A 16,837-nucleotide genomic window follows, 5' to 3' on the forward strand; every position below is an offset into this window, starting at 1 on the left:
TGGCGCCAGCCAATCAGAACACTCGGAGCATGGGTGTGAATTGCTTGTGAAATCCTGGATTCCAGTTCTCCCTCTCATGCCTCTGCCCCGTTTTGCCATTTTGTCACTTTTTCCCCGAAGTCCCTCAACCCCTAATTCATGTCCCCCACCTTCCTCCTTCGGCCAGCCACCCCTGCTACCCACTTACCTGCCAGCTGCTTATTCCTGCTCTGGCACAGTGTACCTTCTGCCACGCACTGGAAAAAGAAAATGAACAACATCCCTTTTCTATTTCCCATACCGCCATATTGTTGTCCCGTTTTTTGTGAGTACATTTCTGTTTATTGATGTTTTACAAACGAATCAGAACAAGAGCAGAGCTTTCAACGTTGGAAAATCCCATAGAAGTAATCTGTTTTCTAATAACAAAACCAAATAACAATGGGGCTTCGCTGGATGTCCAGTTATTTACGTGGGTGTGACCAAAACTGTCCGCAGGGTAGAAAAAGACATTTCCCTTATTATTCAGAGCCCAAAACCAGTCCATAAAATAAATATATATATATATGACTCGTTGTTGCCGTAACATCCCCTCCAATGTAATTTTCTGGTTCCCAGCCGGCCTATACCCTCTATACTCGGTCGTATACACAACTCCTGTAAGATACACCACCCCCCTACGCCTCCAACATTTAAAAACCACAACAAGTAGTAAAGTGCTCATATGTACAGTGTTTCACATAGTGCACCAAATCTTAGACCCATGCACACTCGCGCGATCCCGATTCTAAATTGCTTGTAGCCAGAAAAATAAAACTGCAGCCTCCTAGCAACTTTCCATAACCATTTTGTCTCTAACCGGTTCCCACTTAAATAAATGGTCCCAAACAGGTTGTGTAAGCAAAATGAGAAGCCTCACGTTTACAATGGGTGTTTCTTGGTGACTCTTCAACCTTTTATCGCATCGTCTTTGGTATAGATTTCAGTAGTCCCTGCGCCTTCTCAGCATCGCAGAATTTATAGGGCCTACTTCACAGAAGCGTTTTATAATGGCAAAACCCCATTGAAAAACGCTCTGTGAATAAGGGCCATAGTCTCCTTCTCCAGGTGGCTTGCGGTTTAGCCGGTCGTAGTAGGCCGGCTTTCACTCCTCATGCCAGAAAGGATTTTTTCAGTTTTTTCAATTGCCCCCTTCTCTTCTCAGTTACAGGCGCAACGACTTGGAAGATCAGAACTTTACGGTGCTAATATTCTAACGCCCATTTCCCGCTAGCACCTTTCAATATTGTATCCTGTCCTGGGCGTCAGACACCTTAACGATGAGTGTTGGCCCCACTGTTGGATCTGTGATCTTTTCTGGGGAACGCATCTTGATCCTAACACTTATTGATGTATAGAGGATCCTGCTCTGTTTCTAGGGCCAAGACATCAATAAGCCAGGTGGGGGGTGAAAGAGATTGGATTGCATCGTTCTGCTCCTGTGGGGAGACCAATAGTTCTAACCTGCTTTGCTTTTACCACATTCTCCAGGTACTCGAGTCTGGTCTCCATGGCCCCATTTCCCTTAATCATTGCCTGCATCTCTTTTCGTAGCTTCTCCATTGCAGCAGCTGTTTGACCTCACTGCTGTTCCAGCTATGTGTTGTTTTTTTTTTGTCCCATTGTGGCTGTTCTGGATTCTTGTTGGGCCATCTCTTCATTCAGTTTGTCACATTTGCCCTCTAACCTATGGGCCTCATTATGTTTTGTTTATTAGTGTGTCTGTGCGGTAATAACGTGCTGGTATTACCGTATACCGGCCCGTTACCACACCGGCACACTCCAAGATTGCCGCATGTAATGGGAATTTACCTTTGTTCCACCATTTGGTATCTGCCGGTAATTCTGGCAGACCAAGTAGCGGAAACGGTACTTCAGTTTTCTAGTCTCCCACAAGTAATAACGACAGGATACCAGCAAACTCGCAATGAGCGTCGTAGACTTTTCGATGCGGCCCGCAACAACCATTACCGGGTTCCTCACAGGCGATGATTGTCTGGACGAGTCTTGGCTGGTTTATCTACTTGTCAAGCCATGTGGTGCAAAAAAGTCAGATCACTTATTTTCTCCAGATGCCATAGTTTAATTTCTTCACCTGGAGGTATGTAGAAGCAAAGATAGCCCAGAAGCACCAGAGAGTATCCCGAAAATGGAACTCATATCTAAATGTTAGGGGGCACTCTTCTCCGGCTCCCCTCTTTAGTTACCACCACCCAATGATAACGAAGAAATTGCTCCCACCTCTGTTGCAAAGCCGTGTAGTCTGCTGTTTACTTGTACATTTTAAATTGCCATAATCTGAGAGCGGTGTGAAAACTGTGCATGGATCCATACTGCCCGCCTCACTTTATCATGCTTGTCAGGAGCCTGTGCAGTAAAAATCCGAGCCTCAGTTATACATTATTCAAGGGTGAAATGTAAGTCCCTGCTGCCCACATGGTCACTCCCCTACATTCTTCATTTCAGCACTGGCCAGCTTGGAAGAAACTCTCACCCGAAATGGCCTCCCGGCATTGTGTGGCCAGGAATCCCACGTCGATGCTGCCTTGCCCTTGATCGGCAGGAAATGCATCTGGCGATTCCTCACCGTTCACGGCACAGGGGAAGCCAGGAGTGCATTGTCGTACGTCTGGAGCAGAGCACAACACCAACCCTATGGCAGGCCATTCCCCTGCCCGCACAGTGCATCTCCCAAGGCGGCCGGCTGTGTACCCCTGGAGAATTCAGCCCGCTCTGGATAAACAGGGAGGTTACCCACTCGTGAACAGTGGCGTCGCTATAGGTGGTCCGGGGGAGTCTGGGCCCCTCCTCTGAAATCCTGGGCCCCCCTACATCAGCTGGACTACTAACTGCACTGTCTGCAGTGCTGTGTTCGCCTACACGGCGCACGCACAGGGCCGCAATCAACAATGAAGAACTGGTAAGTTCCCTCTGCCGTCAAAACCAGCCCTTCCAATCAGAATATAGCGCACAAAACTGTGAATGATGGGTCATTAGTGTCTACATTCTGATGGGAGGGGAGGTGCAGCGGGGTTTGGTAGTTGGTGTGCACAAAGCTTCTGTGCTCTGCAGGAGTGCGTGTGATGTCACACATTCCCTTTCATAGGCGGCCCCCTTATTTTTGGCTGTGCCCCTACTTTTGTCTTGTGCCCGCCCTAAATTTGATTGCCGACGACACCACTGCTTGTGAAGTGATTGAGCAGGGCACAATGTCCTACCACTGCACAATGGGAGGTTTTGGACACCCGTGGAGGAGTTCAAAAGGGCTCAGAGCCTTGAAAGAGTGCAGCCATTATCAGTGCCGGCCCCAAGGTCTGTCAGCACCCTGAGCAAGATTTTTCGGTGTGGCCCATTCACCCCCGCCCAGGCCCAACCACCCCAACATTCGGACAGCACCCATCAGCCTCACTGAACCCTGCCTGAGACTGCTTTCCAACTCAAAGATGGGGTTGGTTGGAACCTAAAACAAGCCACAACCAGGTGAAGCCACCTGATACTACCTGAAGCTTTCATCAGTGTCAATCAAGCTCAGCTCAAACAATTGACTTTAATGTATTTAAACAGTATTCTTTTTCTTCTGTTTTTGTGCCAATGTCTTTGTTCCCATATCAAATGTCATATTGTAATTTCCTTGTTGCACTAATAGACTCTCCAATGTTTAATTTCAATAAAATTAAATTTATGAACAGCTCTTCAGAGCCAGAACTGTCCAATAAGCAAACAATGATTCCAAAGTCATAGAGTGATTAAGTGCCAATGCATTTCGGAGTACAATACTCCATCCTCAGGGCTATACACATTTTATAATCACACCATGTAATTCCTTAGCACACCACATTAAATGTTGTTCGTAAGCTGATTGATGTTTATTTTCTTTTTTCTCTAATGATATTGGAACATGGACTACGGTCATGGTATGTATACAACATTTAATGTGGTGTGCTAATGAATTACATGGTGTGATTATAAAATGTGTATAGCCCTGAGGATGGAGTATTGTACTCAGAAATGCCAGTGGAAGAGCATACTCCTGCACACTGAAAGGACATTTGCTTGCAGACTATTGCGATTCTGTACAGCACAGCACCTCTCACTGATATCCAGCACAAGAACGCCTCCACCTCGCAGAGCCTTACTCACTTGCTTCATGCCCACTCCCAGGCCTACCCTTCTAGGATCCTGACTTCAACTGTAATTCCAAGTTTAGTCTCTCCTTCCTGGAATGTTCTTTATATCCTCCTGATTGACCTGTCCTTCCCTTCAAGCCATACACCTGCCTACATTCCAAAATGAAAAACCCAGAGATCTACGTCAACGGAAGGCTCCGCCCACACGTCTGCAAGGCCACGCCCACACATTGCAGTATATTTAAGTTGGTACTATATGTGTATAAAAACTCACAGGAATCTAATAAGCTCTAAATGTGCAGAACATATTAAAGGATGCATCATATATATATATATATATATATATATATATATATATATTTCAAATTTGAACGTGAATGTTAACAGAGTGCATTATCAATGTGATCCCTCGAACACGCCAAAATAGCTTTTTTTTTTTTTATCCCCATGTGGCATAGCACGTGTTCCCCATAGTGGAGGCCGTAATGTGTGCTCTTCATTACCGTTAACTCTCTCATTTACTCCCGTCAGACGAGATGTTAAAAAGCGACAAAAGACACAGCGTTACTTGCCGGTATTGCATGGCAGGAAAGGAATCCAAGCACACAAATCTACGGCCAGAAAACTCAGAGACTCCACACTCTTCCCCGGAGACCCGGAGAAGAGCATAAAACACCCAGAGGTTAGGCAGGTATGCTTCAAGCCAGGGCTGTGCCTTGAATCCAGACCCTTGCTTCCTACGCTTTATATCCATGTATTTCCCTTGTACAATCCAAGCGCCATCAGGTATTTCCAACACTCGGGAGTTGTCATCAATTATCCATTACTCTTCGCCAAAATGTTCTTCTCAAGACAAACCACCACCCCTATATTTCGAGTGATGGGAGGGAGCCCACGAGAGGACACGAGACAGAAAGGAGCAGCGGGAGGTGGTGTGCGCTCGATAATGGCGGCACCCATCAAGGCCCCACACTTATGTTATGTTAACTGCATTTATAAAGCGCACTATCACCCGGAGGCACCAAGGCGCTGAAGAGAGGAAGCGCGAACCGGCCACCTAAGAGAACTTCAAAACAAATGGGTTTTTAGATGGCAACAGAAATGAAAATGATTATCAATGGCGTGAAGAGAACAAGGTTTATTCTAAAGCACCGCAGCAGCTACAGAAAAAGCTCGGCCACACAACCTAGTCGGATGGAACCTGGGAACCTGAATAAAAAAATCAGAGGCAGAGCGAAGCACTCTGGTGGGTCTATAGTGACAGAACTTCTGCTGCAAAAAGTCAGCACAATGGCCGTAAAAGCCCCAATGCACAATGCAAAGAGACAAACTCAATGCAACGTCCGGCCGGAAGCAAAAGAAGGTGGTGCAGGACGGGAGATATGTGGTCCCGAGCAGAGATACCAGTAACCACTCTTGCAGCAGTGTTCTGTAATACTTGAAGGTGGTGAAGAATTTAAGCAGGCTGAGACAAGAGAAGAGCGTTACAGTAGTCTAAGGTTCCAAAGGTAGAAGTGCAGACTACAGGGACACACAGGTGGGAGGGCAGGAACAGAAGAGCCTTCTGCAAGATCTTAAGTTTGAAATGGCATCCTTCACACACCGAACTCTCTTATTTATTTATTTGTTTTTTTTTTATAACGCGCCCAATACCGTACCCGAGTACAATTTCTAAGAACAGATCCGGGATTCAAGCCTCTGTTCTGCGTGGTCTTGCTTCCAAGACCAGCCAGCGCATTGCTCCTGTGCTATTCTCCGTTCACATGTCTTGCATGTCCATAGATAACGTCCACTCTAAGGCCCTCATTACAAGTTGGTTGGTCCGGAAATAAGGTACTGTTAACAACGTATACCGGCACCTTTCCGGACAGGCCAACTCCAAGTCTTCTGATAGAGGCTCTGATCTAACGGCAGGCTTGACCTGCCAGTAGATCAGACACCTACCGGCAGATAAATGCCTGAATCACTGGCGTTACTAATGGTGCCGGTAACTCGGGCAACCCCGTCCCATGGAGTCCTATGGGACTCCATGAAAGAGGGAGTTACCGGCATCTCTGCTGCCCATAGTATCCCGGTAACACTGGGATATTGGTGGGGGAGACAGTATGGTAGTTCCCCAGTATCCCACAAGAATTACTGGTGGGATAGCGGGGAACACATAAATCTTAAAAAGTCGTTGTAGCTGCTCCATCCTGGCAATGGTGCTTCCCACACATGGTGAATCTGTAGCACTACTGATACCCGGATGTGGCTGCACAGGCCCTACTTCCCTTGCCTTTCCATGGTGTGTTTCAACAAATGTTCTCGCCAGGCACACCCATCTCTCTCTGGACCGTGGTAGCTACTCTTTCCTTTGCTTTCTGATCCCCCTTCGACCACTTTCATCCCCGTTCTACCGATTATACACTCACTGTTAAATATAAGACCTGCCCAGCCCACTATAGCTCCCTTATTAGCATCCAAGGAGCTTATTTCAATAAGTATAGTTTGCATGCCTCTAATGCTACTATCACAACAGCCCTCCTTTCATCATGCGTCTTTCCTTTCATCCTGTATCAAGCTTCCACTTCCCAGAGAAAATATCCCAAATCTCCTGGTGAAACCCCATTCCTTGTTTTACCATGACACGTGATCCTGCCAGGTTCAGGGATTTGGTAAGGGCAATTCTTATATGCCGTAGGCCCCACCCACAATGGCTTTTAACGATTCCTCCTTATAGCTAGTCGTGCCACTTCCCACCTCTCAGCTTCACCTGACCTTAGGAACTCTAGCGCTTGCCATGTTGCGTTTCCTTCTGCTGTTGATGTTGGCATCAATGGCTTTTACTTCAATCGCGATGGTTTTCCATTGTTCCATGGCATCGCCATTCCATCGTCACCCTACTGACTTCCTTCGGAAGCCCTCGTACTGTGAATGGGACAGAGCTTCGACAAGGACTCTCTGCTCACCGTTCAAACATACACCACCTAAAAAATTGCATCTCTCAGAAAACTCTTCAGTACAAACCCCCTCAATATTTGCAATACCCTACAGGGGTCTTCAACCTTTGGCTCTCCCAATGTTCTGGACTAAAGTTCCCATTATATCCGACTATTCACTATGCTGGTTAGGGATGATGGGAGTTGTAGTTCAAAACACCTATAGAGCCAAAGGTTGCCGACCCCTGCCCTATGATCTCCTGTAAACCGCTGACTCAACACTTCAACCTCTGAAGAATGCCAACATGGCCCCTAGGAGTCATTTTCAAGATTATTTTTTTTCCTCAGGCAGTCACTGCTACCACACATTTCAATAACTCTAGAAACACATTTTTCCCTCTCCTCTCGCCTGTGCCATTCCCTTGTCAACTCTCTGCACAGCCAACCGAGTGAAAGGGAAGGCAAAGAGAGAATTAGCATGAAATTCCAGACTCATATTCTGCAGCCTGGTGTCTTAGAATACCATGAGTCCATACTTCATATTTAAGTTTTCTTTTAAAGTTAATATTCTCGTTATTTTTATTCTAAACAGGTACATAAACACCTACAAATTAAAACAACCGCAGAGAGTAAAAACCTTTGAAGAACTTTCTCCGAAAGATCCGTCAGTTTTTGAGGTAGGTTTTAAAAATGAAATTCCTGCTGACAGAATGGATGTTTCGTTTTTACACGTTGACCTTGATGTACGAGAGTGTGGGCTTGATTCACAGAAGCGTTTTATAATGGTCCAATCCCACGGGAAAGCATTCTGTGAATCAGGCCCTGTGTGTTTGACTTTCTAAAGTAATATTGAGAAATGGTTCATAATGCATAGTACATCTTGGCTACCTTCAGTAGTTTAATGTTAAGTGAACCTGATCGTATGAGGTTCTGACGAGGGCAAAACCACCCTTATGGGCAGATGGAATATATATTTCGAAGGGATTGTGTCCTCCGACGTATTCCTCATCTTAGATATATATCCTTCCAGCTCTGCTGGCCTCGGAAAATTTTTTCTCTAGAGGGCGCTGCGCGTCGACGTCCCTCGAGTCGATGTCCCTCGACAGCCGCCGTATCGACGCTCGACGTCATCCTGCCTATAAAGGCCGCGCGCAGCGTCCGTTGCTCAGTTCCGTTTTTCCGCGCTTACTCGGTGCCTCGGAATACCGTTGCTCAGTTCTTAGTCAGATTAATCCTATTTACCTCGAGTTATTCGATCCGTACTCGATGGCTTCCTCGTCGGAACCGACAACTCCTCTATCCGGCTTCAAAAAATGTCGAGATTGTGGGAAAAAGATGTCGTTGACCGATCCTCACAGAAATTGTCTGTGGTGCTTGGGAGCTGAACACCATTGTTCGGAATGCGAGGACTGTATGTCCATGACAGCTAAGGCCCTGAAGGAGCGTAGGGGGAAGCTGGAGAAAGGTAAGACTTTTAAAGCTTCTTCTTCGTCGACGAAGTCGAGACATTCGTCTCCTCGTCACCATTCGCGCTCCAGATCTCGGAGTGGGTCTCATCACTCCTCGAGATCGAAGCACTCGAAGAGGAGACGTCGAAGATCCCCTTCTCCGTCTTCCTCTTCCTCTGTTTCGCCAAAAAGAATCCCTTGCCCCACGAAACATAGTTCCCGGGCTGAATGGGAGGAATTCCGAAAAAATATGATGAGCGTCTTCGAGAAAGCGGCCTCGACCCCCTCGAAGACTGCCGAGAGCGATGCTCTGGTCGAAAGACCCGAAGGTCAAAAACGCCGCGAGTCACAGTACCCGGCGAAAGAAACCTCTCGAGCGCGTCTCGAACCCTCGAGCAGGACTATGACCTCCAAACCTTCCTCGAAGGTTTCGTCGACGCCGTCGACGAAGGTTCCGTCGACGTCGAGGTCGATGTCTTCGACGCCGTTGTCGAAGGGACCTTCGACACACGGGTCTGTCGACTCGACGCCGGCCTCGACACCGGCGTCGACGCCAAGAAAAGTCACGGTGACCACACATCCAGTGACTATCCCCAGGCCCTCGACGTCGATGGCGTCGATATTGTCGAGTAGAATTCCAATTCTGTCAAGGTCCTCGAGGCCTCCACCTCTGTTTTCGACGCCACGCTCGAAGCCTTCGACGTCGGCGTCGACGACATCGACGTTTTCGAGGCCAATAATGACAAGTTCGGCACCCTCTGCCTTGGAAATGGGATTTACTCCCTTTATGAGTTCAGAACAATTGAGAACTATATCCTCAATTTTAGAAGAGGGTGATTTGTCTGAACAAGACACATTTGAGTTACAGGGACCTGTAACCCCAATTAGAGAGGAATTTTCCTCTGAAGAGCGCAGATTAAAGGATCTTCATGATTCTTTACATGAGGCAAGTGGGTTACACACTTCCCCTGAGGTGGATTTTGCTAAGCCAGACCCGGGGGAGCATGCTGAAACCCCCTACAGAGCCTTAATGGCCAGGATTACAGAGTTCATGGGGTGGTCTGCACCTTCACAATCTTTCCAGCAAGATGACCTCATGGATATTCTCGACAAAGGCCCACAAGAGGATCCTGTGGTGCCCTTTCATAAAGCTCTTCAGAGAAAGATCATGACAAACTGGGAAACCCCAGATGTAATACCAGCAGTAAATAAAAAACTGTCTGCAAAGTACAGGGTATCTTCCACAGACCCAGAGTTTTTGTCTAAACATCCATCCCCAGAAAGTCTGGTGGTACAAGCAGCATCCTCTACCGATGTCAAGACGGCTTATCCTACAGTCCCACAGGACAGGGACGATAAAAAATATGATGCTATGGCAAAGAAAGTCTTTTCAGCATGTAGCATGGCATTAAAGTCTGTTAATGCTACTTGCACCCTTGCTAGGTTCAGCCATACACTTTGGGAGTGTGCTTCTACAGCGGCTGACTGCATCCCGGAGGGAGAAGAAAGGGATGCGTTCCTGAATATTATACAGGACGGTAAAGACGCTATGTGCGAATCCCTCCAGACGGGCATTGATTCGGCTGACAGTATCAGCAGAGCAATGGCGGCAAGTACATCAACCAGGAGATTCGCTTGGTTGAGAAAGTCGGGTTTTGCCCCAGATGTGCAAGCCAGGCTCTTGAACATGCCATTCGATGGCTCTTCTTTGTTCGGGAAAAAGGCGGATGACAGTTTAGAGAAACTGCAAACTTCAAAAGCTGCAGCAAAATCCCTAGGAGCTGCAATCCGTCAGACTCCTTTTCGTCCCACAGGAACCTCTGCGAGGGACAAGTCCTTTCGCTTCTACTCCGCATTCGGAAGAGGTAGAGGACGACCGGCTCAAAGAGGTCAAAGAAGAACTACCCGAGGTGGACGGGGTAGATATTCTAAAGCCGCAGCAACAGCAGGTGCCTCTTTACCATCGGCATCTGCATCAGCCGCCCAAAACCACTCTGAGGACTCCCCTCACAGGACACCTGTAGGAGGCAGGTTGACTCAACATCTGACGGTATGACAGGCTATCACGTCAGATGCTTGGGCATTGGAAACAGTCGCCCAAGGTTACTGCCTGCCTTTCCTACGTATACCTCAGAGTCATCCACCAGGGATCAGCTCTCAGAAAGCTCCAGATCCGCTCCTCTTGCAGGAAATTTTGGACCTGCTAGAGAAAGGTGCCATAGAACCGGTACCTGTAGCGGAGAGGGACAAGGGCTGGTACTCCCCTTACTTTCTCATTCCGAAGAAAGACGGAGGACTGAGACCCATCTTGGACTTGCGAGAATTGAACAAATTCCTCAGAAAAGACAAATTCAAGATGGTCACTCTTTCTCAGATCCTCCAGGCCCTTCAGTTTCAGGACTGGTTGGTATCTCTGGACCTTCAGGACGCTTATTTCCATGTGCCTATCCATCTCAAACACAGGAAGTACCTGAGGTTCGCAATTGGCAACTCTCACTATCAATTTCGAGTACTGCCATTTGGGCTGACCTCCGCCCCGAGGGTCTTCATCAAGTTAATGTCGGTAGTGGCTGCAAGTCTAAGGAGGGAAGGGATTCACGTCTACCCCTACCTGGACGATTGGCTGATCAGGGCTGTTTCTCCGGAGCAAGCTCAGATCCAGCTAAATCACGTGTGCCATTTCCTTCACAGACTGGGCTTCTCCCTCAATTTAAAGAAGTCACAAATGATACCATCGCAGAGACTCCAGTTCATAGGAGCGATCCTGGATACTTCTCTGGGAAAAGCCTCGCCACCAGAGGTGAGGGCTCAAGATATTCTACAGATGGTTACCAAGTTCCAGCATGCCCAACGTCTCCCAGCCTTCGACTTTTTGAGGTTGCTAGGCCTCATGGCATCCTGCATTTTCCTTGTGCCAGAGGCTCGCCTGAGAATGAGATCCCTCCAGTGGGCACTGAGGACTCAGTGGTCACAATTCTCAGGGAGAATGACAGATCTTCTTCAGGTTCCCGGCAGGGTGGCTCGAGACCTTCAGTGGTGGGCCTGTCAGGAGAACATTCTGAAAGGAGAACAGTTTTGGCAACCCTGGCCGGAGATAACAGTAGTCACGGATGCCTCACTCACGGGGTGGGGAGCCCACGCCAACGACTTCACCATCAGCGGTCGTTGGTCTTCATCGGAGTCCAGACTACACATCAACCTGTTAGAGCTGAGAGCCATCAGACTTGCGTTGAAGGCTTTCCTGCCAGCTGTACAAGGGAAGAACGTCCTGATAATGTCGGACAACACGGTGGCCATGCATTACCTCAACAAAAGAGGAGGCGTAGGATCACTACCCCTGTGCAGAGAGGCGATGCAGCTCTGGTTTTGGGCAATCCAAGAAGGAATCTCTCTATCGGCAGTTCACCTAGCCGGAGAGAAGAACTTGACAGCGGATGCTCTGAGCAGGCAGAACACAGTCTCCCACGAATGGGAGCTAGCTCAGGAAGTCCTTCAAGAGATCTTCGCCCTTTGGGGAGCCCCTCAGGTAGATCTGTTCGCCACCAGCCTAAACAGGAAATGCGACCTGTTCTGCTCAAGGGAATTTCCTCCGAGAGGAGCTCTGGGAGACGCGTTCATAGTGGGCTGGGAGTTTCCGCTTCTGTACGCGTTCCCACCGGTCCCTGTCATTCCTCAAATGATCAGGAGGTTGAGAAGATTCCGGCGAACCATGATCCTAATTGCCCCGGATTGGGCCAGGAGAACGTGGTACCCGGACCTTCTAGACTTGTCCATCTGCCCTCCAATTCGACTTCCTCTCAGAGAGAACCTACTCTCACAGAAGGGAGGTCAGGTTCTCCATCCAGACATCAAAACCCTCAACCTTCACGCTTGGCTTCTGAACGGCTGAGGTACAAGGATTGGGACCTCCCTGATGATGTTATGGAGGTGTTGCTTTCGGCAAGGAGGCCAGCAACAAAGTCTTTATACCGCTGCCGTTGGAACAGATTTTGCAGCTGGTGTAGAGAACAGAATATCGACCCATTTTCATGTGGTACACCAATGGTTTTGTCCTTCCTACTATATTTGGCAAATTCAGGCCTTCAAGTTGGCACCATTAAGGGCTATCTCGCAGCGCTATCTATCTTTAAGCGTACTGCGGAAGAACCATCGTATTTCAAATTACCCTTGGTAATTCAGTTTCTAAAGGGGTTAACCAATGTTTATCCCCCAAGACCATTCCAAGTTCCCCTATGGGATTTAAACTTGGTACTAACTTTCCTGATGGGTACACCTTTCGAACCTCTCCATTCTTGTTCGTTAAGATTCCTTACCCTTAAAACTGTTTTATTAATAGCACTTACATCTGCTAGAAGGGTGAGCGAATTACAAGCTCTTTCTTGTAAACCCCCTCATACAATCTTTCACAAAGACAAAGTTGTCCTGCAAGTGAAGCCTAATTTCCTCCCAAAGGTGGTTTCTGAATTCCATATCACTCAGAAGATTACCCTACCATCTTTCTATCATCCTCCTCCTCACCCGGGGAAAGAGGAAGAGAGGTTACACAGACTAGACCCTAGGAGGGTTTTAAGTTTTTACATTAGTAGACTAGCCAGGATAAGACAGGCAGACCAGCTGTTTGTAGGTTACGCAGGTCACAAGCTGGGGTTACCAATAACTAAGCAGACCATTTCCAGATGGATCATTCTAGCCATTCTGGAATGTTATAAACTGGCAGGGAAAGAGCCCCCCCAAAACCTTAGGGCTCATTCGACCAGAGGTATTGCAGCTTCATCGGCCCTCAAAAGAGGCGTGCCGGTTAAAGACATATGTGCGGCCGCTACATGGTCGTCTGTCCATACCTTTACACGTTTTTACAATCTGGATTCCACCTCCAGTCAAGAGACTAGGTTTGGAAGGGCTGTACTGCATTCTATTCATCAATAGAAGACAGCATGAAGTCAGTACTCCCTCCTCCGAATATAGAATACTGCTATGGGAGCCTATCTAAGATGAGGAATACGTCGGAGGACACAATCCCTTCGAAGAACAAGTTACTTCTTACCTTGTAACGTTCTTTCGACGGGATGTTCCTCCGACGTATTCCTCATCGACCCTCCCATCCATCCCCGCAGTTCTACTTCCCTTGTTGTTGCAGCTTACGCTCCTTCAGGGTGATTAGTCTAGTCCAGGCAGTAATACTGTGGGCTACAAAACGGAACTGAGCAACGGACGCTGCGCGCGGCCTTTATAGGCAGGATGACATCGAGCGTCGATACAGCGGCTGTCGAGGGACATCGACTCGAGGGACGTCGACACGCAGCGCCCTCTAGAGAAAAAAATTTCCGAGGCCAGCAGAGCTGGAAGGATATATATCTAAGATGAGGAATACGTCGGAGGTACATCCCGTCGAAAGAACGTTACAAGGTAAGAAGTAACTTGTTCTTTCACTATTGCTCCGTCCCGCCCACCCCCATCCCAACCTGGTTTCCACGAGCTCTGAAGATGATTTTGGTGGTGTAAGCACTTTACAAAAAATCAAAAATAAATATATAAAAAAAGAAGAAGGGATGTTGTGTGGTACTCATTTCAGTGTTTTACACATATGATGAGCATTCACAGTTTACGAAAGACCAGAGGAAAGTAGGCTGCAGGATATTTTTGTCCTTTTTAGTTGTGCTTATTAGGTGACGCTAAGCACCACCTGTAAGACAAAACTATTGCATTAGAGTGCAGCTAGGGGGGGATGGCATATGAGTAGAGATACAAATTCTTTAGGTGGCGTTTGGGTATTTACCCACCCACTGACTGCCCATGGCCATGCTAATTCCCTACGGTCATTCCCACCCACTAACGACCCCTCTCTGCCCAAAACACATTCTTTTGGGATCTCTTTGAGGTAAATTGTTAAGCAACAAAATCAGCCATTGCACTCAAAGTACTTGACCTGTTATTTCAAAGCCGTCTTCGGAGATTTCATGGCTTCATTGGAGCTGTAAATGAGCTATGGGTATAATACAAATTCTTAAGAAAGTCGGCCTTCAGCCACTTGAATCATAAGCAGTGTGCGTGTCCCTCACTGAAGTCCTATAAAAATAAGCATTGGCAAAGCCAACATTTTTGGTTTGTGTACAGGCATTTGCCAGCCATTGCTATTACATGCCTTGGTACTCGCACCTTTTTTCAACTGCTATCATTAATGGCCAGTTAGTACCATTATAGCATTGCCTGGAAAATTCCTTCCCAGGCCTACACATAAGCCCAAACTGTTGGCATGGCCATTGCTGGTTTATTTCTGAAACTAGCACACCCGTACATACCATATCTGACGGAAAATAGAAACGCACCGTAGTGATACAGATAGACAAAAGGGGGAAAGGATGAAATGGAAATACCCGCCTGCAGCCCAACCCAGAAGAGTAGATAATTGCATCCCAAGTATAATACACTTGTAATATATGATAGCCCACCCCATGGCAGGCAGCCGCTTGACCACATTTGATGAAATGGCCCGTTTGACGCATTCTTTGGTGGGGCGGAGGGTCAGGGAATTTATAATAATGATTTTTAGCATGGGAGGAGGGGAATGAGGGTTCGCCTCACATAAACCAAATGCCACCGAAAATCTGGTGAAACCGACACTGCAACGAGGTGTGCCAGATTGCAATAGACTTCAGGGGCCAGAATAAAAAAGGCCTCGGTTGCACTTGGGTCACCGTAGACAGGCTATGACAGGCACAGACCAGGCTTTTGTATCTCATTCTTAAAAATGAAAGCCACTCCCGAGTGTATACGGGAGCGGTGCAGCATTTCCTAATGTTGGAGAGCACTTGCAACCCCTCCCACCTACAAAAACTGGAATTTCCACTCCATTGCGTCAGCTTTTGTCAGGATAAAAAAATAAATGGATCTTTTATATCGCGCTTCAAGCTGGAGACCAGCCTCTAAGAGCGCGCGGGATCGGGATTCAAACTCGTGACTCTGGGTTGTCTTGCTTGCCCCTTAGGATGAAAGCCATTTGCTCCTCTTGAGGGGCTTGGGTCACCCCATGGGTGGCAGTGCAGTCTGTAAATGCGCCACCCGCCGGTGGCCCAACCCATGGGATCCTGGGAACCGGTATACCCATTCAAAGGGGCAGTGTGACGAGTGTGCAGTGTGTTTCCGCTTACTGCCAAGGGCCACACCCACAAAGGACTTGATTGCTAATGCACATGGCTTGTTAATACAAACCATGTCTACAGGCAATCAGATTCCCTCATTTACATTGGGCACGCCCACATGCAAATGAAGTAAAAGCCCCTCTTGAATGCACTGCAGCAAAGATAGCCGGGCACATATTTAGTATCACAGAAAGGGCATAGTTGGCCCTTTTGTATTACCAAAGCGGCCCCTGCTTTGCAAATGGCCCTTGTGCCTTTTGCACAGGGAGAGCAGGTTTCAAGTGATGTGCCTGGATCATCTCTTGGTACCTTTGGCCTACTAAGCGCGGACTCACATGCACCCAGGCCCATGCCAAAACTAAACTGGCATTAGAAATAGCAATACATAGAAAAGGTTCCTTTTGCAGATGTGGGCCTTTATTGTGTCTAAAGCTTATCAACTGGGTGGGAGGGGGGAGGTGGTGTCGGCATGACCTACCCATCTATTGAACACATTTCTAGGATAGCCTATGCCATAGGTTAGGGTTTATTGGAATAACTATTTGAACCACCGAAGGTCTATGGTCAAGAGCCTCTGAAAAAGTCTATGGGCCTCATTAGGACCCAGGCGGTAAGGGGTTTACGGCAGCGTAAACAGCGCCGACCCTTACCGCCTGATTCCGAGGTCCCTTAGCGCCATGGAGGATTTAACACCTGCTTTTAGCAGGTGTTAAAATCCATGGCGCTAAGGGACCTTGTTGTTAATTACGCCACCGTAATTTACGGTGGCGTAATTAACGCCTTCCCCACTCCCATTATGCCCTATGGGGCAAAAATGGGGAAGGGTAAATGGGGATTGGGGACTTACCGCCCCGCCAACCTCGGAATGGGGCGGTAAGTCCGCCAACCACCATGGCGTAAACGTAGTTTACGCCATGGTGGTAAAGGTACAACCCAGGCGGTAACTTACCGCCTGGGTCGTAATGAGGCCCTATATGAGCTACATAGATGCGTTTTGTACCGTAAGGTTTGTGATTTTAAATTGGCTGGCATCAGAAACCTGGATCAGAAACAGAGGATTATGTCAATATAGGCTCTAATTATAGTTGCCAGTAACTCGCAAATCCATACCTTGGTGGTTATTACCGATTCCTCTGGTCTGGGGAATATTGGTATTGGGACTAGTAATGCTAGTAGTAGTGTTAATT

The 16,837-nt window shown here is 47.7% G+C and overlaps 1 protein-coding gene across 1 annotated transcript in view; it reads left to right on the top strand.

The window, feature by feature from the left end:
• Positions 1-16,837, top strand: part of FLT1 (fms related receptor tyrosine kinase 1) — a 577,293-nt gene that overhangs the window by 518,666 nt on the left and 41,790 nt on the right. Inside the window, exon 28 of the mRNA XM_069639312.1 lies at positions 7,656-7,740. Within this exon, the coding sequence (XP_069495413.1) occupies positions 7,656-7,740 (85 nt within the window). The remainder of the gene's footprint in view (positions 1-7,655; positions 7,741-16,837) is intronic.

The sequence above is a fragment of the Ambystoma mexicanum genome, chromosome 7q (assembly GCF_040938575.1).
Source record: "Ambystoma mexicanum isolate Mex_15411 chromosome 7q, UKY_AmexF1_1, whole genome shotgun sequence".
Classification (NCBI taxonomy): domain Eukaryota; kingdom Metazoa; phylum Chordata; class Amphibia; order Caudata; family Ambystomatidae; genus Ambystoma; species Ambystoma mexicanum.